The sequence below is a fragment of the Corapipo altera genome, unplaced genomic scaffold, assembly GCF_003945725.1.
Source record: "Corapipo altera isolate COAL_440 unplaced genomic scaffold, ASM394572v1 56, whole genome shotgun sequence".
Taxonomy (NCBI): domain Eukaryota; kingdom Metazoa; phylum Chordata; class Aves; order Passeriformes; family Pipridae; genus Corapipo; species Corapipo altera.
Window position 1 is genome coordinate 4858661 of NW_020884896.1, and position 21738 is coordinate 4880398.

The 21738-nt window shown below is 60.5% G+C and overlaps 2 protein-coding genes across 10 annotated transcripts in view; one reads left to right on the plus strand and one right to left on the minus strand.

Annotated features, from left to right (window-relative positions):
* Window positions 1-4191: 4191 nt before the first annotated feature.
* On the plus strand, window positions 4192-17883 carry CRTAC1 (cartilage acidic protein 1). 7 transcript variants are annotated; one of them, XM_027648194.1, is made up of 17 exons: window positions 4192-4275; window positions 8102-8298; window positions 9505-9701; window positions 10618-10748; window positions 11373-11529; window positions 12111-12245; window positions 12543-12688; window positions 12879-13015; window positions 13664-13746; window positions 14260-14360; window positions 14445-14613; window positions 15120-15265; window positions 15398-15440; window positions 15893-16036; window positions 17206-17331; window positions 17488-17568; window positions 17662-17883. In XM_027648194.1, exons 1-17 carry the CDS (start codon window positions 4231-4233, stop codon window positions 17787-17789), a joined length of 2166 nt encoding a protein of 721 aa, XP_027503995.1. In that variant the 5' UTR covers window positions 4192-4230; the 3' UTR covers window positions 17790-17883. The 7 variants fall into 7 exon arrangements, 6 of the variants coding, with proteins under 6 accessions (XP_027503995.1, XP_027503996.1, XP_027504001.1 ...); XM_027648195.1 differs by lacking the exon at window positions 17488-17568; XR_003528459.1 differs by lacking the exon at window positions 15398-15440 and having other exon boundaries at window positions 17206-17568; window positions 17662-17681.
* A 223-nt stretch (window positions 17884-18106) lies between these two features.
* Window positions 18107-21738, minus strand: part of GOLGA7B (golgin A7 family member B) — an 8629-nt gene continuing 4997 nt past the window's right edge. For all 3 annotated transcript variants that reach the window (XM_027648202.1, XM_027648203.1, XM_027648204.1), the window contains exons 2-5: window positions 20506-20631; window positions 19965-20117; window positions 19715-19816; window positions 18107-19600 (exon numbers count right to left, since the gene is read on the minus strand). In XM_027648202.1, the coding sequence (XP_027504003.1) occupies window positions 19499-19600; window positions 19715-19816; window positions 19965-20117; window positions 20506-20631 (483 nt within the window). In that variant the 3' untranslated portion in view covers window positions 18107-19498. The remainder of the gene's footprint in view (window positions 19601-19714; window positions 19817-19964; window positions 20118-20505; window positions 20632-21738) is intronic.

Consider the following 21738-nt stretch of genomic DNA (forward strand, 5'->3'; position numbering starts at 1 on the left):
CAGGAGGTCAGACACTGTGGGACAATGACAGGGAGGGGATAGCAGGGAGAAGAGGGACCAAGCAAGCAGCCAGCTGAGCATGGGAGTACATCGCTGCAAGCCACCGCACAACAGGCATGTCGACATGGGAAAGGCAAAAGTAATGCTAGGAGGAACCAGGAGAGACATTTCTGGCAGGACCGAGGACTTCCTTGCATCCCTGCACGGGCCCAGGGGACCTGCCTGTGCTGGAGCCAGCCTGGGAGAGGATCAGAGGTGTGACAGAGCTGCCAAGAGAGGCAGAGCCCAGAAAACCTGTGAAGGGAGGACAGAGGCTCGTGCCCAGCACAGCGCAGTCTGTGGGAAAACGGAGCACTCACTAAAAATACATCATCAGGGTGAATGCCAGGGAGGAGGAGAGCTATTTCAGCTAAAAGACAACATTAGCACAGGAACAACTGAGGATAAATTATCCATGAATACATTTAGGGTGGAAATTAGACCCTCGGAGCAGGGATGTCCCAGCACATCCCCTGCAGAGAAGAAAGCAGTGCCAGGCAGGAGGCTTGGCAGCTGAGGGATCCCGCAGCATGCTGTGGTGACAGCACGTGCCCTCTCCTAGTGTCAAAAAGCAGCAGGGGTATATGATGGGGTGCATGCACATTGCTGCATGCACATGTGAGTGCAGGTGTGTGTGTGCATGATCTTTGTGCACATTTAGGCAGCACACTGTGTGCACAGAGAGGGTGTGCAGATGGGGTGGCTGCACACAGGCTGTTGCATGTGTGCAGGTAGGTGCATGTGAGTGTGCTGACAGTGTATGCATGTGCTGCTCACCCACCAGGCTGTGTGCAGGTGTCTTGGCCTTCATGATGCTCTAGAAAGAGGAATGACAGTCCCAGTGAAGTATCCTGGAGGTTAATGCCTTGAGTCAGCACCTCTGCTCACCTGCACCCTGTTTGTGTTGCACTGTCTAGAATTTGCTGGAGGGGACAGACTCATGAGTGCTCCAGCTGTCCTGGATGGATTCTTGTTGTGCTCCCAGAGCAGTACTGTCCCTGCAAGAGCAAAGGGGGTCACCTGGCACTGCCACCACACAGGCTTACCCTGCTTGGCCATAGCACTAGCAGCTAACAGCCCTGTGCCACCCCTCTGCCTATTGCAGTGCAAGCAAGGGGCAAACTTCTCCCCAGCATCCTGCTCCCTTCTCCCGGGGGAGATCCTGGAGTGGCAGATAAGACACCATGCAGAGGGACTGAGGGTATCAGGGCTGCCAGCTTCAAGAGGGTCCCCATTCCCTGGGAGCTGGGTCAGCATGGATGGGGCCCCAGGAACAAGGGCCTGGGAAAACTGAGATATCTTTGTCCTGGGGAGAGGACAAGGCAGGTCCTAGGTGTGCAAGGATGAGGCTGGTGCTCATGCTGGCCCCCCCTCAGCAGAAGAGCCTCTCCCCGCCTGCGTGCAGCCCTCAGTGGAGCGCAGCAGCTCCCTTCCCCCAGCAGTGTGTCTGGCTGCTGCTCGCTCTAATTTCCTGTGCATTGTCCCCATCATTGCCGCCACCGTTCCCTGCGCATCCCCCCACACACCTCACAGCCAGGCTCCCTATGCCCCAATGCCTGTGCCCTACCTCACCACTCTGCAAATGTCCCTGTGTACGTCCCCTCATACATCCCAGCTCGTTTCACTGATGCTTTGTGCTCCCTTCTGCAGCTCCCTGCAGAGACCCATGTCCCACCTCTGGGTGCTTGCCCCACCATGTCCCCTGTGTGAGTATGACCAAAGGGGTGGAATGGAGACATCTGGGCCAGCACAGGGCCCATGGACTGTTGCAGGCCTGTGTCTTATGGCCATGCCAAGGTGCCTGCTGGCTGCTCTTCTCCCCTAGAGAGACATGCTAGCCCAGCAGGGTGGCAGCATCCCCGTGAAGGACACTGAGGAGCTCCAACAGCAGGTACTGGGGGGCACCTTGCAGCTCCACAAGTGAAAAATCACCCTGCTGGGTGCCAGTAGCATGGGCTGAGGGCTGCAGCATGTAAGGCCCTCCCAGCACACATGCCGTGTTTGCACACCATGTGTGTGTACTCAGGGGGTGCCATGGTGCGAGCACATCCCTGGTGACACACACCACGCTGTGTGCCCAGCTGTGCCCATCGTGTGAGCACACCAATGTGCACACACGGGTGTGCAGGTGCATGTGCACATTGTGCTGGCATGCCAGCAGCCTTGCCTGTGTCTGCTCGTGGGTGTGCATGCACTCACGGCCAGAGCCGAGCCCCCGCTGTGCTGGCATGCTGAGTTTAGAGCCCCAGGGAGCCAGCTGTGCCCAGTGCCATTCGCAGTCTTGGCATGCTCGAGCTGGCTTCCTGCCGGCGTGTGTATGCTCTACCTGCCAGCCCCAGGGAGGGCATTGGGAGCCAGCTTGCGGTATGTGCTCATAATTACCCAGGGGTTACTAAACCTGGGACAAGCTAACAACTCGGCAGCAGGGGTGCTCGCCCTGAGCACGCATGCACGTGCAAGGCTTCAGCCAGGCACTGGGGCTGTGGACCTCTGGCAGGCAAAGTGCATCTGCAGTTCTGGGGTGCACAGGGGCACACCAGCACAGCATTTCACATGTGTGATAGTCCCACTGGCATCCCCACTTGGTGGGTTTGCTTGGCATCCTGGCTCACCATGGCAAATGCAGAGGGCAGGGGTGGTTCCTGCTCCATGGCAGTGCCCCACAGCAGGTTCCCTGTGCCTGGACACCATCATGCTGGCTGTGAGGATCCTGCAGCAGGCAGTCACGCAGCAAGCCCAGTGCTCAGCGAGGCACCCTGCAAAAGGGGGTCATCAGAAATTAAATAAAGAGCCACATGGAAGGACCTTTGTGGGAGACAATCACTGTGACAGGAGAGCTCTTGAATCCAGCAGGGAAAGAAGAACCAGGAGCAACAGGCAGAAGCTGTAGCCAGACGTGTTCAATGAGAAATAAGGGCTTTAGCAGAGCAAGTGCCACTCGAAGCAGCCCAAATGGCACGGGCTTCTGCAGCTCCTGCTGACTCCCAGTATGTCTCTTCTGCTGTCTCCTGCTATCTCTCATAGCGGCTGCAGCCCCAGACTCTGTCCTGGAGCACCTGCAAACATGTTCCACTGGTGTGACCTGGTAGCCTTGTGCCCTGTCAGTGCTACCCCAGTCCCCACCACAGCCACTATCTGCTTCCAGAGACACACAGAGACCTCTGTGCTCAGCCCCTTAGGAGAAGAACATGTCAGGGAAGGCAAGCTTGTGGAAGTGCAATCCTATCCACTGGCTGCAAGATTTTAGGCAAGTGCCTTGCATGACCTAAGATGGGGCCTTTCTTGCAGTTCAGACTGGCTGCCAGGGCACAGCCACTCCTAGGGTCCCTGCAGAAGGAGGTGAGTGACCTGCAGGCTGATGGCACAAGGAGGGTGCTGACCCCCTTGGGGTGTGACTGGGTGTTAGATTCATAGAACCATAGAATGGTTTAGGTTGGAATTGAGCTTAAAAATCATTTAGTTCCAACCCCTGCCATGCGTAGGGTTTCTGCCCACTAGATCGGGTCACCCAGGGCCCCATTCCAGGGATGGGGCATCCAAAACTTCTCCGAGCAACCTGTTTCTGTGTCTCACCGCCGTCACGGTGAACAATTTCCTTCTAACATCTAGTCTAAATCTCCCCTCTCTTAGTTTAAAACCATTCTCTCTTATCCTACCAAGGACATAGACTTGCACTACAGGGGTGCCCAGCTTCATTCCTTTTCCCTCTCCTGTGCCCAACCCCCACCGCACCCAGGCCGGGGCAGGTCACTGGCTCTGCTTGCCCGATCGTCCCAGCTGCGCTTGCAGGAGTTGGGGAGCAGTGCCCAGTCGCGCCCCACCCAGCACCCACGGGGTGACTGCAGCCAGCCGGGACATGCCCCCTCCCCGCGGCCAGCCAGCTCCCCCGAAGCGACTCCGGCGTCCCGGGACGCGACGCCCCTCTCCTCCTGGAGCCCTGCACCGGTGGCGGACCAGGTGCCGTCGGCAATGGTCCCCGATGCCCCCCCCAAGCATCACCGCGGGGCCGGACCTGGCGGCGGGCGGCCCCACCCCGCGCTCCCCATTGGCAGCGGCGCCCCCCGCCCCGATCGCCGCCGCCGCCGCCCGCCCCTTCATAAAGCGCCGCGCGGTCGGATCGGCCCCGTCGGGAGCCGGGAGCGGCGCAGCTGGAGGCGGGAGCAGCGGCGGGAGGCAAGGCGGCGGTGCGGGATGCGCTCCCGCCGCCGCGGGGGCGCCGGGCGGCCCCCCTGGCCCGTGAGTAGCGGTGTGGTTTTGCTGCTCCATGAAGTTTCCTGGGGACTCTGGGGCGGGGAGGGGCGGCGGGGGGCGGCTCTCAACTCCAGCACGGTCACCGGCCCGGGGAGAAGTTGGTGGAGGGCGGAGCAGGATCACAGGCAAGCAGCCTGTCCCCGAGACGTGGATGTGATGCGGAAGAGCGAGGCAGCAGGGAGCGGGATGGAAGGATGCTGGGCTGGGGAGGACCGTGCTCAGGAGGCTGGAGCAGTGATGGGGGAGTGTGTGCTGGGACTGGAGAGCGCTGGTAGGAGCAGCAGGGTGGTGGACAGCGCCTCTTTATAGTGGCGCTTGTGCTTGGTCGTGACTGAGCCTGGGGACGAACTGGAGCCAGTGAGCAGAGGGGTCCAGCCATATACTTGCCTGCATGGGAAAGGGCTGGCTGCGTGCTGGTGAGTCTGAGACCCCAAGGACCTGGTGTCCCTTTGGGCCCAGCTCAGAGGCTAAGGTGACTGCTCATCTCCACACTGCATTAACTGCTGCTGGCTGAGCCCCAGCCTGCCAGGTCCGGCACTGAGGAGTCCTGCATAGGAGGAACAGGCTCCAGCAGCGAGCAGACGTAGCAGCAGGACCTGGGCTCACAGGCTTTGGCTGGAGCAGAGGCACTGCAGGGTCTGGGCTGCTTGGGGCTGAGGTGCTGTGGAGGGGGTACTGCTGGCACTCCTGGGCAGCCCAATTGTGGGAGAGGGGCTGCTGGGTCTGTGGGACATCTACCCATCCTCTGCCCTGACAGGTACAGCTCTGACAGCCTGGTAATAGCAGGAATGGGAATATGATATTACTGGGGCACATGTAGCATGATGGCATGAGGTGCTGTGATGTCGCCATGCTGTCACTGCTTTGGGGGGCCTTTGGGGTGCAATGAGGCCCTTGCTGCATGATGTCAAGAAATGTCGTAGAGGTGCTGGAGGTGACTGCGGACTGGGGTGGGATGGTGCTGCAGTAGTGGAGCATGACATCACTGGGGTGCATAGTGTGGAGGGCAGCAATGTCACGGTGGCATGCAGGATGGGGTGGCTGCATGGTGAGCCAGCTCCCACTCTCCCTATGATGTGGATCAGGGGCTAGAGATGTGCATGTGGGTACAATGAGGAGCCCCAGGAACACCATCTCCCCAGTCATGGTGAAGAGTCTGGAGCACAACCACCTACCTGCTTCTTGGCTCCCATTCCAGTCCCATTCCACCCTCCCTGCAGGGCACTGTCATCCACAGCAATGCGTGGGAGCAGATGAGCCTTATGCACTGCATCCTGGCCCTGGAGCCAGCACCCTGCCCCTGTGCTGCTGGACTGCACCCTGCGTGGGTGCCCATGGCATCCACCCACTGCCTCTACTCCTGCCTGGCACCTTGGCTTTGTGTTACCAGGTTTAGCCACACTGAGCAAGCACCCTGGGATGACCACAACTCCTGAGGTGACCTTGCCACCAGATGCCACAACACAAGCCAGGACATGGCTCTGCTAGGACAAGATAGACTGAGGTCTGCCCTGTGTGCAAACAAAACCCACTAGGTTCAAACATCAGGTGGAGCTTCATGCCAGGGCCTTGCTGCTATCAACAGCACGCTGAGAACCATGAGGCCTTTCTCCATGCAGAGCCTGAGCCTCCCTCCCTCTTCCCAAAATGGCCTGGCTCTGGGCCGTACATCCCTTCCCCATGGCACCAGTCACTGGATCCACTGGGAAAAGTCTTTTGTCTCCAATCAGGAGCATTATTTCCTCCTGGAAAAGCTCCATCCAGCTTGGAGGGATTTCAGCTGCAGCTGGATGAGGTGACTGAGTATCTGGGGAACAGGCCAAACTGTGGGGAGTGGGAGCTGGGAGGGGGAAAGACAGGGAGAGGCCTGCCAATGGCCTGAGGACAGCCACACATTGCCTGGCTGTGGCTGTGAGGTGGCGCTGCCCTGCAGGGCCAGGGGCTCGTGTGGCAGCCCTGCACCCGCACGTCCGCAATGCGGGTGGCTCTCCCACCTCCGGAGAGGTCTGGGCCACTACTCCCAGCCATGCTTACATTGGTGAGCCCAGAGTGGGACTGTGGCGAAGGCTTCTCTTCCTCCCTGTCCCCATCACATATGTCCTGAATGGAGCATCTGCACCAGGGAAAGACCCAGGCTCCTGCCCCTGGAGAGCTGCTCTGGGCAGTATGGCAGAGTGATGGGCACAGTGCCCCAAGTCAGGCTGAGTGGTAAAGAGCACAGAGGGCAGCTTGTTGTGCCTGGATCTATGGGAGGGTGTGGGTCATGCCAGGAAGCAAATAGGAGCAGCACAGGGTAAATCTAGGGATACACACACATCCACCTTTACAGCTCTGCCTGGGGTACTGATGGAGTTGGAGAGGAAAAGGGAGCAGGACTGGTGCAATGGGATGCAGGGCTCTGGGTGTGCTGGGCAGTGGGGTTGAAGTTTCCTCTGCAGCTAGAGGACAGCCTCTTTGTGCCCAGACAGGTGGGCCTGAAAGCTATTTGGTTGAGTCAGGGGAGTCCTGGGCCCCCAAAGAGCTTTGGGACCATTCTCATCCCCAGAGGAGGCAGCAGCAAGCTGTTCTCCACAACCTGGTGGGTCTGCCAGGATCTAAATCTGGGGTACCTTCCCCTCCCCAAGGTGGGCATGTGTGGTACAGTGCAGCTGCCACAGCTTCCTTTACTTGCTGTGGCATGAGGATCAGCTGGCAGAGGGGTCATTCATCTCTGTACCCATGCCAGTTTTGGGGAGGGTCTGTTCCTGGCTGGGGAGAGCAGTCCTGCCCAGAGGAATGTCATAGTCACATGAAGCAGTGTCTCCCACCTTGATTGCCAGGTGCCCCAGCCATCCCTCCAGTTTGTGAGAGTGGGACAGGCTGGTTTTTCTGGGGTTTATTCCAGCTGGAGCACTGACATGTGGGTTCATGCCCATAACCTGGGGATACACAGCTTGTTGCTGGGCTCTTCCCCTCTGGATGGGATTGCCTGGCCTGGGGTGAGGGGTGGCCCTCCTGATCACCTGTGCTACAGCCAGGTAGAGCCAGCTCCAAAATCTCCGCAGCCTTGCCAGCAGTGCTGGCAGACACTGTCCTCCGCAGTCCAGGTTAATTGAGCCTCTCCTCTCAGTCTCCCATTCTTCCCAGCATCTCCTTCTCAGGGCCACATCCCTGTGCAAAAACCTTCCCTGGCCAGGCTGGAAGGAGCTCACCCTGCAGAGGTACTGGGAGGAACAGTGCCAGCTGGCTGGGGAAACTGATGAACATGGAAGTCACCTGGCAGAGTATCCTCATGTTCTCCCCATGGCCTTCCCCAGCTCTGGAAGACCAACTAGACAGAGAACAAGTTCCTCAGCTTGGTGAATGCCTGCTTCCTCTGGTCCTGCCAAGGGAGCAGTGATTGGTATTGTGACTTGCCAGGAATTTGGATGCCAGTGGCCCCTTGGGGCAGAGCAAGCTGGGCCTGAGCCCAGCTTTGTCAGCACCCCACAGCCCTCCTTCTGCTTCCCCAGTCCCTCCCATGGGTTGTACTCCTGCTCAGCCCCAGCCTCCCCAGTCCCTCCCAAGGCTGTACTCCTGCTCAGCGCCAGCTCACTGGTCTTGTCCCAGGGAAGCCCTGAAGGTAAGCACCAAGGGGGTTCTGTGCACAGGGATGCCAGAGCTGTTGCAGTGCCAAGGGGTCAAGGAGCGGGTGATGTGGCACAGGTTGGTGTGATATGGCAAGGGGTGGAAAGAGAGTGTCTCCTGTGCAAGGGCAATGGGGCTGCTTGGGCATCGTGCATTGTGGAGCAGGGTCTCCTCCTGGAGCTGATGAGCTGCAGGTCTCTCCCAGGTGTCCAAGATGCTGGCACTGTGCCTACTGTCCCTGGCCTGGTTCAGTGAGGGCTTCCAGCGCAGCGAGCCCATGTTCACAGCCGTCACCGACCGCCTCCTCCCACCTGACTACGACAGCAACCCCACACAGCTCAACTATGGTGTGGCTGTCACTGACCTGGATGCTGACGGTGACTTCGAGATTGTGGTGGCAGGGTGAGTGGTGCACTAGTGCCTCAATGCCAGCAGGACTTGGTGGCCCTGTAGGGCCAAGAAGTCCTCCCTCTTCTGTGGGCTTGTGGCTGACTGGGTGGTTGTGCACAAAGCAGGGTGGGGTGGGGGTCTGCGTGTGTGTGTGTGTGTGTGCATGCGCACCCACCTAGGGTGTTGGTGCCAGCTGAGTGCCTGTGTAGGACCACGTGAGTGCCCCCATCAGTCCCCGCTCTGGGGCAGTGGCAGCTGCCCAGGAGCTGGGGTCCACCCTGCAGTGCAGAGCCAGCGTGTCCCCAAGCTGTCTCAGCTCCGCTGACAGGACTCAGCGCTCTCTGGAGATTCAGTTAATTGGCTGGAGGTTTTTTATAGCCCTTTATTGGAGTGATAGCTGGGAAGGGCTGGCAGGAGCTGGGGAGGCAGGGAGCCGTGTGCTGTGCTGCCAGTGCCCAAGTAGGGCTGGACACAGAACAGCTGCTGCCAGTGGGTCACAGACCGCAGGGACCATGGTGCAGGCTCTGTGTGTGTGTCCTGGCATGGCTGTGAGCTGCCGCTGAAGGGTGTTTGTGTAGACACCACCACTGTCATCCCCAAACAAGGCTTGCACACACAGGTGTGCCCACCTGGAGAGTGTCCCTTACCCCCACGGCTCCCATCCAGTGGGATAGAGGCACAGCGGTGGCAAGCAGAGTGTAGCCCTGCTGCTGCTCTGAGCATCACCCTGAGACAGGAAACCATGGGACTGAGGACTGAGGACTCCAGAGAGGTCTGGGCCACTACTCTGAGCCATGCTGAGTCAAGAAGCCAGCTGGGGGTTTTGTAAGCAGTTGTGGTGCCCGTTGTATAACTTGTTTACTGGTGCGTCGGGCAGGAACGGGCGGGGAGCCAGTGGTACGCACCTTGCTGAGAGGATTTGCCTTGTGTGCCCATTTCCCTGCCCTGGGAAAGGGCTGCAAGCAGGGACCTGCACTTCATCCTGCCCTGCTCACTGCCTGGCCCTCACCACTGCCCTGGTGTTGCCCTGTGGTATGCAGGCCAGGTGGACATGGGATGCCTGACACAGCCCTTGGCCTCCATAGACCATGCAGGTCTCTGCAGTGCCCATAACAGGGAAAATCCAGCTTCACACCCAGTGTCCCCTTTAGGATGGATCAGGGGCTTTCATCCTGTCCCCAAGCCTCAGGAAGCCATCCCCCCTGCTCATACTCACAGGTACAATGGCCCCAACCTGGTGCTCAAGTATGACAAGGCCCAGGGGCGGCTGGTGAACGTGGCGGAGGATGAGCGGGGCTCCCCATACTATGCTCTGCGGGACCGTCAGGGCCATGCCATCGGTGTGACAGCCTGTGACATCGATGGCGATGGCCGTGAGGAGATCTACTTCCTCAACACCAACAATGCCTTCTCTGGTGAGTCCCACTGGCAGTTGTGCCCCGAGCCCCCAGCACGGCCGCCCGTGACCTTCGGTGCATGAGGGATGTGTGCGCGCTGGAGTTAATTTCTCAGTTGAGTGGCTCCATTGATTGATGGCAGCACGGGTGGGACACTGAGCCCAGCCAGCCACCGAGTCAGCACTTCCAGCTGCCCATCGCCCTCCCGGCAGCACCCCAAGCAGGACAGAAGCTTCCCCACCACCCCCAGGGCTGCCCTGGCACAGAGACCCTGCACTGCGAATCCCCACTGTGCCCTGCAGCAGTTGTACCCCTCTGTCTCGTGGCTCTCCTGTGCCTGCTGAACCAAATCAGGTCTAATCCTGCCCTGCTGGTGCTGTCCCAGTTTCTGGCATGACTGTCATGGGGAAAAGACCTAAGTGCCCCAATCTGGCACTGGGAATCCCCAGAGCTCCCTGGCTTGGTGCTTCAGCCCAGCTCTACCCTGTGTCCCTGACCTCCAGGCAGCAGATCTGCCTTCCTGATGCTCCTAATTACCCAGGCTGGCGGTGGCTGCCAGCACACCTGTCCCTAAATCAGGCGCTGCCATTTCCGCTGTCACAAGCAGTGCAGCTCGCTGCCTGTGCCTGGCACTGAATCGATTCTTTTTTTTTCTCTTTTACCTTCCTGGAGATGATCTACAGGGCTGCACCCCATTGGGACACATTTTACCTTAATAAGTTGATTCTTCTGTGTGTCTCCAGGTGGCCCTTAAGGGTCATGGGGGCTCTTGCAGCAGCAACCCAGCCCTGGGCACTGTAGGGGACTGTGGAGACAGCAGAGGTTTGGGATGCTTTTGGAAAAGTGTACCTCCTCCACAACCTCCCCTACTGCAGGGCACCCTCCCCAGAAGGAGGTGGGATGCTGCAGGCCACTGACCCGTACCCCCCTCCAGGCATGGCCACCTACACAGACAAGCTCTTCAAGCTCCGCAATGGGCGCTGGGAGGACATCCTGAGCGATGAGGTGAACCAGGACGTGGCTAGCCGCTTTGCTGGGCGTTCCGTTGCCTGCGTGGACCGGACGGTGAGCAGGCAGGGCTCTGTGGGCAGGGGCATCTCTGCTCCCTTCCCACCCCCAGTCCCCTCCAGTGGAGTCCTGGAGGACCACTTTCCTTGCTAGCCCCATCCCACCCCTGCCAATGGGGCCAGAGGTGCCCCTCAGCAGCCTGTGACTGGCAGGGCTGGCAACTCCCTCAGCCGTGGGGACCACGGATGCCTATCCACGTGGTTGCCACCAGCTGATAAACTTGCCTGTCGAGGTGATTTATGCTCCTGTCACCTGCTCTTTCTTCTTCCTCCTCCTCCAATGGTTTGTTTCCAAATGATTATCACTAAATCAGGGTGCAGCTGCTGCACGGGACAAGGAGGGTGGTGGAGACTGGGAGGACCTGGCACACCAGAGATGCTGGGGGGATAGCGTGCCCCATGCCAGCACTGTGAGCCTGTGGACCGGAGAGCTTCTGAAGGAAAAAGTGCACATACCCACTCCAGGGATGTTTTGCCATGGGCTTTGCAGAGCTCTTGCAGAGCACACAGTAGCAGTGCCTGCTCCCACAGAGCAATGAGGGCATCCACGGCAGGGATCCTGTGGTCTCCGTGGAGATGGGGTTTGGGTGGCTGGGTACTGAGGTGGTGCTACTGGCTGCAGGGCTCCGGAAGGTACTCCATTTACATCGCCAACTATGCCAGCGGCAATGTGGGCCCCCATGCCCTGATTGAGATGGATGTGGCTGCCAGTGACCCCGCCCGTGGTGTCGTGGTGCTGGTGGACGTGGCTGCCCAGGCTGGCGTCAGCAAGTACACAGGTACCCGGCAACTGTGGCCCCGTGGAGGGGACGGGACACTGCTGGGCATGGTGGGACCCCGCTGTGGCGGGGCTGTGCAGCGGCGTATTGGGCTGCCTGATTGCCCCATCTAGTGGCAGCCCCGGGGCCGGGGAAGGGACCGGGACCACGGGATGCACACCTGGCAGGACCCCCGTGCCCGCCATCACTTGGGCTGATCCCTCCAGACCTCGCAGCATCCACAGGGAACTTAGTGGGACTTGGGGCTGTAGGCACAGGAGCGGGGCAGCGGGGAGTATGCCAGCCTGTGCCTCATGCTGCCCCATCGCCACGGGGACCGCTGCATTCCCCAGTGATAAATTGTCACTAATTAGGAGTGTTGTCACCATGGCAATGGCAGTGATTAGGGTTGGGAGTAAAACAACCGGCTTCCAGGCTCAATTAGCTCCTGATGAAAGGGATTGGAGGTGGGCAAAGAGAGACACCGGCAGTGGGAAGGGGGGGTGGGGCTCGGAGCACTGGGTGGGAAACACTGAGGGAACACGGGGAGCACAAACGCCTCTGGGGCAGCTGTCCCCTCACTCCCGGGCTTCTGTCTCTAGGGGGCCGTGGAGTGGCTGTGGGCCCCATCCTGAGTGACAGTGCCTCTGACATATTCTGTGGTAATGAAAACAGCCCCAATTTCCTCTTCCACAACTGGGGGGATGGGACGTACAGGGACGTGGCGGCTGCTGTGGGTGAGTAGAGGGACCCTGGAGGAGCACCCAGACTTTGGGGACCTAGGAGCAGGCTGGTTCTACCTGTCTCCGTGTGCACAGGATGAGTGCAGGGTGGAGGGACAGCCTTGAGGACCCAGAGCCCCACTGACCACCGGGCAGGGGGTGAGGTGCATTGGGGCATCCATCAGCACAGGGGTGCAGCCCTGCACATGGGGGACCCGTCTGGGTACCATGGGGCACGTTCCGGGAGGCAACCTGGGGTGAAGGAGGCAAGGAGGGGTTCCCGTCTCCCCCTGTCCCCTTGCGGTTCCCCAGGGCTGGATGACCCCTACCAGCACGGGCGCGGTGTGGCGCTGGCTGACTTCAACCGTGACGGCCGAGTGGACATCGTCTATGGCAACTGGAACGGGCCGCACCGCCTCTACCTACAGAGTGGAGCCCCTGGGCGCATCCGATTCCGGGTGAGGGCTGGGGCTGGGATACACCCACCGATGGCTTTGCCATTGAGCCACCTCAGCCAGGGGAGCTGGCTTCATCCCAAGTTGCCTTTGAGCCCCAATTCCCAGAGAGGAGGGGACCCGAAGAACCAAAGCAGGACCCAGTGTCCTGCTTCCTGTGCCCATTGTCACACCATACCCATCCCTTGTGCAGGACATCGCCACCCCCAAGTTCTCCATGCCATCCCCCGTCCGCACTGTCATTGCAGCTGACTTTGACAATGACCAGGAGCTGGAGGTTTTCTTCAACAACATCGCTTACCGTGGCTCCTCTGCCAACCGCCTCTTCCGGTAGGAGCCCGCTGGGTACTGGGGGATCTGGGGAGCCTGCACCCTGCTCTGGGAGACAAGCAGCCCTCTCACCACAGCCAGGCTCACAGAGCTCTTCTCCAGCAGTGCCCTGGCTCAGGCTCAGCTAATAAAAGATGCCGTGACTGAGCCCTTCCCAGTGTCATTACCAACCACTACAATCGTGCCTACAGCAGCCCCTGGGGTCCCCAGCATCGCTGATTAGCTGCTGTGTGGAAGCTTGTTCTTGACTCCTGTTAATTGTGAGGGTCAATTCCTCATTACTGCTGTGTAGCACCTCCTTGCCTGGTGTGTGGGGTGGTGGGAGATGGTTGTCTACCCATGCTTGCACTTGTGGGTGGGTGGAGGGCAGTGGCTTGTCAAGGAGTCCTTTGGAGACATCACCAGCTCCTGGAGTGTTTGGAGTTGGTGCTGCTACTCTGCAGTTCAGAATCACAAGCTCTCGTGAAATTCCTGTTGTGCCTGCATTGAGTGGGGACATGCCAACAGGGCACAGTTGCATCGCCATCCCCACTGCATAGCCACCAGGGCTGTCACCTCTACCATGATTCTGCGGGAGGGTCAGACACTGCCCGGGAGGGTTCTGAGTACAGCAGAGACTGGCGTTAATACCCTGTGTGTGTTTGGCAGGCTCATCCGCAGGGAACACTCAGACCCCATCGTGGAAGAGCTGAATCCAGGGGATGCACTGGAGCCTGATGGACGGGGCACGGGTGGGTCCCCCTGGCTCTGCTGGTGGAGGTCCATGTGCCACAGCTCTGCCTGGCACCTTCTATGACTGGGGATGCTGCATGGCTGGCTGAGTCATCTGCCTGCTCCCCACCAGCAGGCTGGAGCTCCCATCACCCAGGAATGGCCCTATGCTTTCTCCTTCCACCCATACCCAACTAACAGTGCCATCTCCAGTTCCTCTGGGATTTGCTCTTGGGGGGCTCCTTCCTGGGTGCCCACTGTTCGAAGTCACCCTCTGTATTTGAGAGAGGGTGAGGCAGTTTCCTGCATCCCACAACCCTCCAGGCATTACCTGTCCCCTCCACTGCCCAGGATGCTGACACACCTGACTGTAGGATGTCACCCACACAGAGACACTTACTCCTACACTTCCCTATTGCTCCTGCATGGCCAGGAATGCTGCTGTTGCCTGTGGAAGGCCGCACCAGCAGCAGGGTGTAGCGGTGGGAGATGTGGGGCCTGGCCCTAGGCATGACATGATCCTGTCCTTGCAGGAGGTGCAGTGACAGATTTTGATGGCGATGGGATGCTGGACCTCATCCTATCCCATGGTGAGTCCATGGCACAGCCGATCTCCATCTTCAAGGGCACTCAGGTGAGTCGAGGAGGGGGTCCTTGTGTTGTCCCCATCCCTTTTGTTGCTCCCAGCTCAGTCTCCTTGTTCCCTCCTCCCTTGCAGGGCAGAAGCAACAACTGGTTGCGAGTCATTCCCCGCACCCGCTTCGGGGCCTTTGCGCGGGGGGCCAAAGTGGTGCTGTTCACGCGGCGCAGCGGGGCCCACCTGCGCATCATCGATGGCGGTTCGGGGTATCTCTGCGAGATGGAGCCCGTGGCACACTTTGGACTGGGTGAGACAGAGGGTCAAGGGGCTGCCTTCACCCCCAGCCTTCCCTGGCACTTCCCGGGGCAGGGTCCATGTCTGCTGCTCTGTTGTCCTGCAGCACAATAATCATCTGTGCCTGTCACCCTGGGTATGGTAGGCTCTGTGGGAGACTGAGCAGGGTGCCCAGCTACTGCAGCTCTGCTGCAAGGGGCAGCTACCCCCTTCCCCACCCTTTGCCTGCTACTTTGCTCAGACACTAGGGCTTTCCCTGTGTTTTAGCCCTCCTCCGGCTCAGCATGGCCAGTAGCCAAGCCCACAGGGGTGTATTTCTGGCCCTTGGCAGATCATCCCATTGTCCTCATCTACACCCCTTGGACTACATCTGTGTACACGGGCTGTCAGCATGAGCACCTGGGGCCAGGCTCGGGGAGCAAGGAGCATTTGCCCCTCCCATCCCTACCACCCCACTGGCCTCCTTTCAGCCCCTGCCCACCCTGGAGATCCCCCCTTTGATGGGCTGCCCGCCTGCAGGGCATGACGAAGCCAGCAGCCTGGAGGTGACTTGGCCAGATGGCCGTGTGGTGTCACGAGCTGTGGCCAGCAGTGAAACCAACTCTGTCCTGGAGGTCCCCTACCCCCTGGATGTAGAGGAGCCACTCATGCCTGCCCCGCTGGAGGTGAGGGCCGGGTGTGGGTGCAAGGCGGGAGACTTTGGGGACAGGAATGAGGGGTTGGACTCTGCTGGCTCTGTGGCTGTCCAGGGCTGATTCCTCCCCATCCTGGCGGTCTCTGCTTCTCCCCAAATGCAGTGCGGGCAGGGATTCTCCCAGCACGAGAATGGACGCTGTGTAGGTGAGTGGCTGCTGGGGGCACAGGTGCGCCTGCACCCGGGATGCTGCAACATGGCCCCAGGGGGGACACAGGGACATCATTCTGTGGCTACCTGCCACATGGCTCAGTGCCGGGTACAGCTATCTGCTTGGCACGTGGCCTGGGAACAGGGCAGCAGCACGGCTCCAGAGGGGGACTGTGGTGTCACAGGAAGTAGCGAGAGCGCTGTGCTGTGGCGGGAGGCATGGCTGGCATGTGGCAGGCGTTGTACTGGAGCTACGAGCAATGAAGGGGTGGCAGGGATGCAGCAGGGTGGCTGTGGCCATGCTGTGAACCTCCTGGGCGGTAGGCATGGCTTATGCATGGCTACTACTGGGGTGATCATCCAACATGTACAGGGGGAACTGGAGGGGCCGTGGCTGGCAGTCCCAAGCTCTTTGCCCAGCCATCTGATGCTGAGGACTCTCTTGCAGACACAAATGAGTGCACTGAGTTCCCCTTTGTCTGTCCCCGGGACAAGCCCATCTGCATCAACACCTATGGCGGGTACCGCTGTCGCAGTAACAAGCGCTGCAGCCGGGGCTTTGAGCCCAACGAGGATGGCACAGCTTGTGTGGGTGAGTGATGGCTGGGACACCCTGACCCATGCCAGCTGGCAGCAGCCCCAAAGCACCATCTTGGGATGGTACTGCACCCCAGATAAAGGCCTGGCCACATTCTGCAACTTGTTGGGTGGCTGTCCAGCCACCTCCACCCTCACTCTGTCTGTTCATCCTGCACCTCGCACTGAGTCACCACTGACTCCCCTTCTCTTTCTCTTTGTTTTTCTCTCTTGCTCCTTCTCTGTACAGCTCAAGTGGCCTTTTTTGGGGGATACCCCTCTGCTGGGAGCTGGCCCAGGCTCCCCCACAGTGCCCTCCTCCCTCTAGTTCTCGGACTCTGCCTTTGCCTCTATGCACTTTAATCCCTGCCTGTAACATGCCAGAGCAGCCTTGGTGGAAGGACCAGCTGGCTTCTGCCTGTCTCTCTTTCTCTCTTTTTCTCCATGTCCAACTGCCCTCGAAGCGCTGGCTGTGACCTATCGGGGTGACCTGCAGTGGGACAGGCACGGACCTGGCTGTCCCATGCACCGTCGCTGGGAAAGCAGCCCTGAGGCAATGCAGCAGAACCCCTTCCCCAGCACCCCACTGCCCCAGTGCTGCTCCTGCCACGCTGGCACCTCCCAGGTGGTCACTTGCTCGTCGCCTCAATACTGTACCATGTGCCTGCTGGTTTGGCCTGCGACGTGTGTGCTTTGCCTGCCCCCTCCTCGGCAGTGGGGACCATCTCCCCAGCCCTGGCAGAGGAGGGTCTCCCCAGTCCTGCAGGGGCAGGACCCTCCTGCTCTGTTTTTTAATGTATTGACCCTACTGTTTGGAGTCGGACCCTGCTTAGTCTTCCAGCCCTTCTCCCACAGAACTCCCCAATAAACTATATCCCATCTATTAAACTGGCCTGCTGAGCTGTGCAGGGCAGGGCTGTGCCCATGTTTCTGCCCACCCTGCCCTGGGGCTGCATGGGGAGGGAGCTCAAGGTGGGGAGCATCCCCGCTATGCCCCAGCTCTCCCTGCCTCAGGGCTGGGAGCTGGCTGGAGGGTGACAGTGACCCTGGGCAGCTCTGCATTGGGGACACAGCACTGGAGGGGCTGGGGTGCAGCAAGCAACCCTGCCTGCACCCCGGCAAAAGGGCTGTGCTGCCTTCTGCTGGTGTGCTGTAACCCCATGCTGCTCTCTTCCCCACTACCAGACATCGACGAGTGTGCTCAGGGCTTGCACAACTGCAGCCAGCTCTGCACCAACACCCCTGGGGCACACACCTGCCGCTGCCACCCAGGCTTCCGCCCCCTTGATCCTGCTGCCAGCCAGTGCCTGGGTGAGTACCTGCAGGCAGCAACTGGCTGCCCACCCGTGGCACCCAGCCTGGTGCAGCCATGCTGCCCTGGGAGCAGAAATGCTGTTTCCTGGGGTGCCCATTTGTGCTCACAGCCCTAGACCTGGAGGGTGGGATGGACAGACTGTGGCTGTGCAGGAGTTTGTGGAGTAAGAAGGCATCTGCCACCCAGCAGCCTTGGGACAAGCAGTGGCAGGACCACCTGCCTTCATGTCCCGGGTTAACTCAGCCTACCCTCCCTCATGCACCCTCCCTCCTTCCCCGTGCCAAGTACCCTTGGCACTGCTCTGACCCTCTCTACTTCTTTACCAGACATAGATGAGTGCCAGGCACAGCCTGGCCCCTGTGACCATATCTGCCACAACAGCCATGGCTCCTTCCACTGCCACTGTCACCGCGGCTTCTCCCTGGGCGCCGGTGGGCGCTGCCAGCGCAACTAGCCTGCCCTGGCACAGCCAGGTGTCCCCTGCTCACCCCCAGCCCTGTTCCAGTTGCACTCGGTGCCAACTGAATAAACCCTTTCCTGCACTGGCTTCCTCATGTGTCCCTGTCACTGGGGCCACTTTACTACACAGGTCTGTCCCTGTCCTCCCATAGGCTGCCCCATCTGCCCCATCCCCCACCCTCACTTCCCCCACACTCACCATCCTCGTGGGGATCTGTACACACCAGTGTGATAAGGGATACCCAGCCTGACTCTGCCCCCACAATGTTGTCCTGCTTCTCCCCCCCCACCAGCACAAGAAGATGCAGGGCAGGCAGTGGGAGAAGAAGCGTGGGGTTTATTGAGGAAGGTCTCCATGCAGGGGGGCTCCAGCAGGAATGTTGAGGCCAGGGCCACCCCTCACACACGTCATGACCGAGCCAAAGGGAATCCTACAGGGCGGAGTCCTCCCTCCAGGACCCCAGGAGAGAAATGCTGGCTCGGTTCAGCCCTGCACCTGGACAGGAGTTCTTCTCCTCGAGGTGCTGGATGTCACAGGGACCCTTGTATTTCCCCCTATCTGACCCTGGGCCATGAACCTCCACACCTTGCAGCCAAGCCCAGGTGCCCGTTGGGGTCCCCACCACAGGCCAGGCTGAGAGTTAGGGTGCTGGTGGCAGATGCATGCAGGACACATGGGCAGGGGAGGGCTCAGCAGTGTGAGAGGAAGGGTCCTGGTGGAGCTGCTCCACCAGGCACTGTCCTTGCATTGGAGCAGGTCATGGGGCAGTGCAGGCAGGGAGCTGCAGCCAGGTATGGGCAGGCTCTACCAGGACTGGGCAGGGAGCCTGCCTCAGCCATGCCACAGCTCAGCCTCAACTATACTGGGCCATGCATGAGCCCGGGGCACATGGCACAGGGGCAGGAGCCTGCCCAGCACTGCACCTCCCTGCCCTGGACACTGGGCTGGGGAGCTTTCTGGGTCCAGCTGGGGTTGGCACCAGATCAGGGAGGGAGCAGAAGCAAGTGCCCAGTGTCATGGTAGTGCTGAAGGATGCTGCCGGCGAGGATGCACTGCCAGATGGGTGAGAGCATGTGGCCAAGGCTGGGGAGCAGCAACGGGCAGCATTTGGGGCAGGGCTGGGGAGAATGTATGGCACCATCATGCAAAAGAAGCGGCACCAGGGCTCTGCAGACACCCTGGGCAGTGGACACGCAGCAGCTGAGCCCATGCCGCAGCACCAAGAGCAGGGTGCCCCAAGGAGAGGGTGAAGCAAGAGCTCAGTGCCTGTGGGCATGGGGCTAAGTGTGCATCCCCCCCTTAGTGCTGCTGGGGGCTTTTCCAGTCCCCTGACTCCCCGATCCATGGCAACAGGGTGCTGCCACCTGTGGCTGCCCACAGCAGGGCAAGCCCCCTTCGCTTGGGGCAGGGACAGCAGCACCAAGAACACAGAGGGCTGCGGGAACCCCTTGGCAACAGTTTGGCTCAGTGGGAAGCACCTGGGATACCCCAGCACTAGCCCCTGCCCACAGTGGATTCGATCAGGGCCAGACTCACTGTGGGGGGCATAGAGTAGATGGGGGTGGGCAGCCCCACCGGGTAGCCACAGCCTCCCCCTCCCGCTCTCCCTGGGCTCAGAAGCGGGTGCTCTGGTAGTGCAGCCTGCGGAGCTCGGAGAGGCCACTGTCCCGGCAGTACGAGTCCCTGCAGGGACTCCCTGCCAGTCACCGGCCCCCCGCCCCACCACCCCCACCGCTGCTGCTGCTGGAGCTGCCGCTGCTGGAGCTGCCACTGCTGCACCGGTCCTCGTAGATGGAGATTTCAATCTGGGCCCCGCTAAGGATCATCAGTGAAATGTGCTAGCCCAATTGCCTGGCAACCACTCCCAATGTCCCTCCGCCCCTTGCCATTCCCCCAGCACCCTGCTGTCTGCAGGATACGACCCTCATGCCACGTTCCAGAGGATCAGTGAGCAGCAGCCCCCGTGGCGCATAGATCTTCTCGTTCTGGTCCTGGATATACTTGGAGATCTTCTTCAGTACCTGCCAGCACACGGAGGGACACTCAGGGCCTGCCAACAGTGCTGCCTGCTCTGACCTTCAGCCCCCTGCTCCCTGTGCCATCCCTGAGCCATCCCTGTGCCTACTGCCAGACATGCCCATCCCCGAGCCCTCCCCTGCACCTCAGCACCTTCTCATAATGTGTCTCCATGCAAAGGAAGATGAAATAGGCAGTGGCACAGGCCAGGCACCCCTCCAGGTATGAGCTGCCCCCAATCTTCTCTGCCTCAGCGTAGAAGCCGTTTAGGGTTTTCACAGTTTCCTCAAAGAGTTGCCGCTCAATCTAGGACAGAAACCAGAGTGAAGAGGAGTCTGGCCAGAGGCTGACTCCCTGCACCGCCCTGTCCCCATTCCTGAGGGGATCTGGGGAGCATTTAACTCTCTCCTCCCTGCCCAGCTGATGCCTCAGCTCACTGGCACCTGCCCACATCCCACCCATGCCAAGATCTGCTGAGCCTGCAGGCTTCACCAGAGCCTCCCAGTCCCCAGTAGCATCCAAGTCTTTGCACAGCAGGCAAGGTGACTGTGATTGCATGCACCCAGCAGCATTGGCTGGCCCAGGGCCATACTACATCCCATGGAGGCCCAACGCCTTTAGACCCCTCTACCCTCTGAGCCCCTATAAGGCACTGCCATAGGGCACCACCCTGTCAATCTGTCAGTCTTCCTACCCGGCTCTCCAGTTCAGGGGGAAACTTTGTCTGGAACTGGCACGTGGTCCCATCACTGTAATCCCGCTGCACGAACACCTTGGTGGCCAGGGACGCGCTGCGCCGCAGCTCCTGCAGGCTGTGCACCTGGGGGCAGTGGGTGATACAGGGGGGCTGCAGCCAGCGGGTGCCAGGCATCCCTGCTGGAGAGCTGGGGGCCTGAGGAGCAGCCATTCCCCCAGTGTCAGGGTCTGTAGGCTCACACACCCCCCAGGATAGGGAACCCCTAGCATGGGCTGTGTCATGCCGTGAGCACAGCTCAGTGCTGGAGATGCAAAGCAAGTGGTGAGGGGAGGATGGTGGCAAGGGAAGGGTACTGTGGCAGCCCCCTGCTCAGACCGTGGGTGAATGAGTGTGCTCCCTGCCCCAGGCTGCTGTCAGATCTCACCCATACTGGTTCCTGCATGCATGAGTGTGTGTTCACAGCAGGCCATGGCCCAGGGAGGGGACAGCCCTGTGTCCTAAGCAGTACCCCAGCACACAGCCAACCCAGCAGCTCCCAGGTAGGAAGACAGGAGTGAGCCGAGCAGGATCAGTGGCCGGGCAGCAAGGCTGCAGCAGTGGCACAGTAGGTGAGCAGGCTGCATTGGGGAGGCTGCAGAAAAAGGATCACCAGATCCCGCGGTGGATGCTAAGCCCTGATTCCCCATGGGGTGTGAAGGCCCGTGCTAGCCGCCCAAACTCTAGGTTGTGGGGTGGCTGGAGAGGTGGATAGAGGGACCAGGTTGTGCCAAGGACGAGTCTAAGGCCCCTCTCTGTGCTTGCCCTGGGTGACATGGGGCCACCACCTGCTCTCTGCCCCACAGACCGTCTGTCCCTGGCCCACGTCCCGCCCACGGCATCTGAGACAGGGACCCTGAGTCCCACAGCCATCCCTCTCCCCGGGGTGCCCCAACCCAAACCCACGCTGCTCCCTCCACCAAAGGCACTCTGCACCCACCCTGCACCCCCACCCACACTCCTTCAGGCACCCCATATACACACCGGCCTTTTCGTGCACACAGACCCCTCGCAGCCCCCGGTCCCACACTCCCCCCGCACGGACCCCAGCGCCGCGCTGTCCTCCCGCAGCAGCACCGCTCGCGGAGCCCTCGCCCCGCCGCGCCCAGGCAGCCGGTGGCGGCGGGCAGGGCAGGGCAGGGCGGAGCGGGGGGGCTCCGCCGCAGCGCGGCCCCGGGAGGTGCCGCCGCCGGG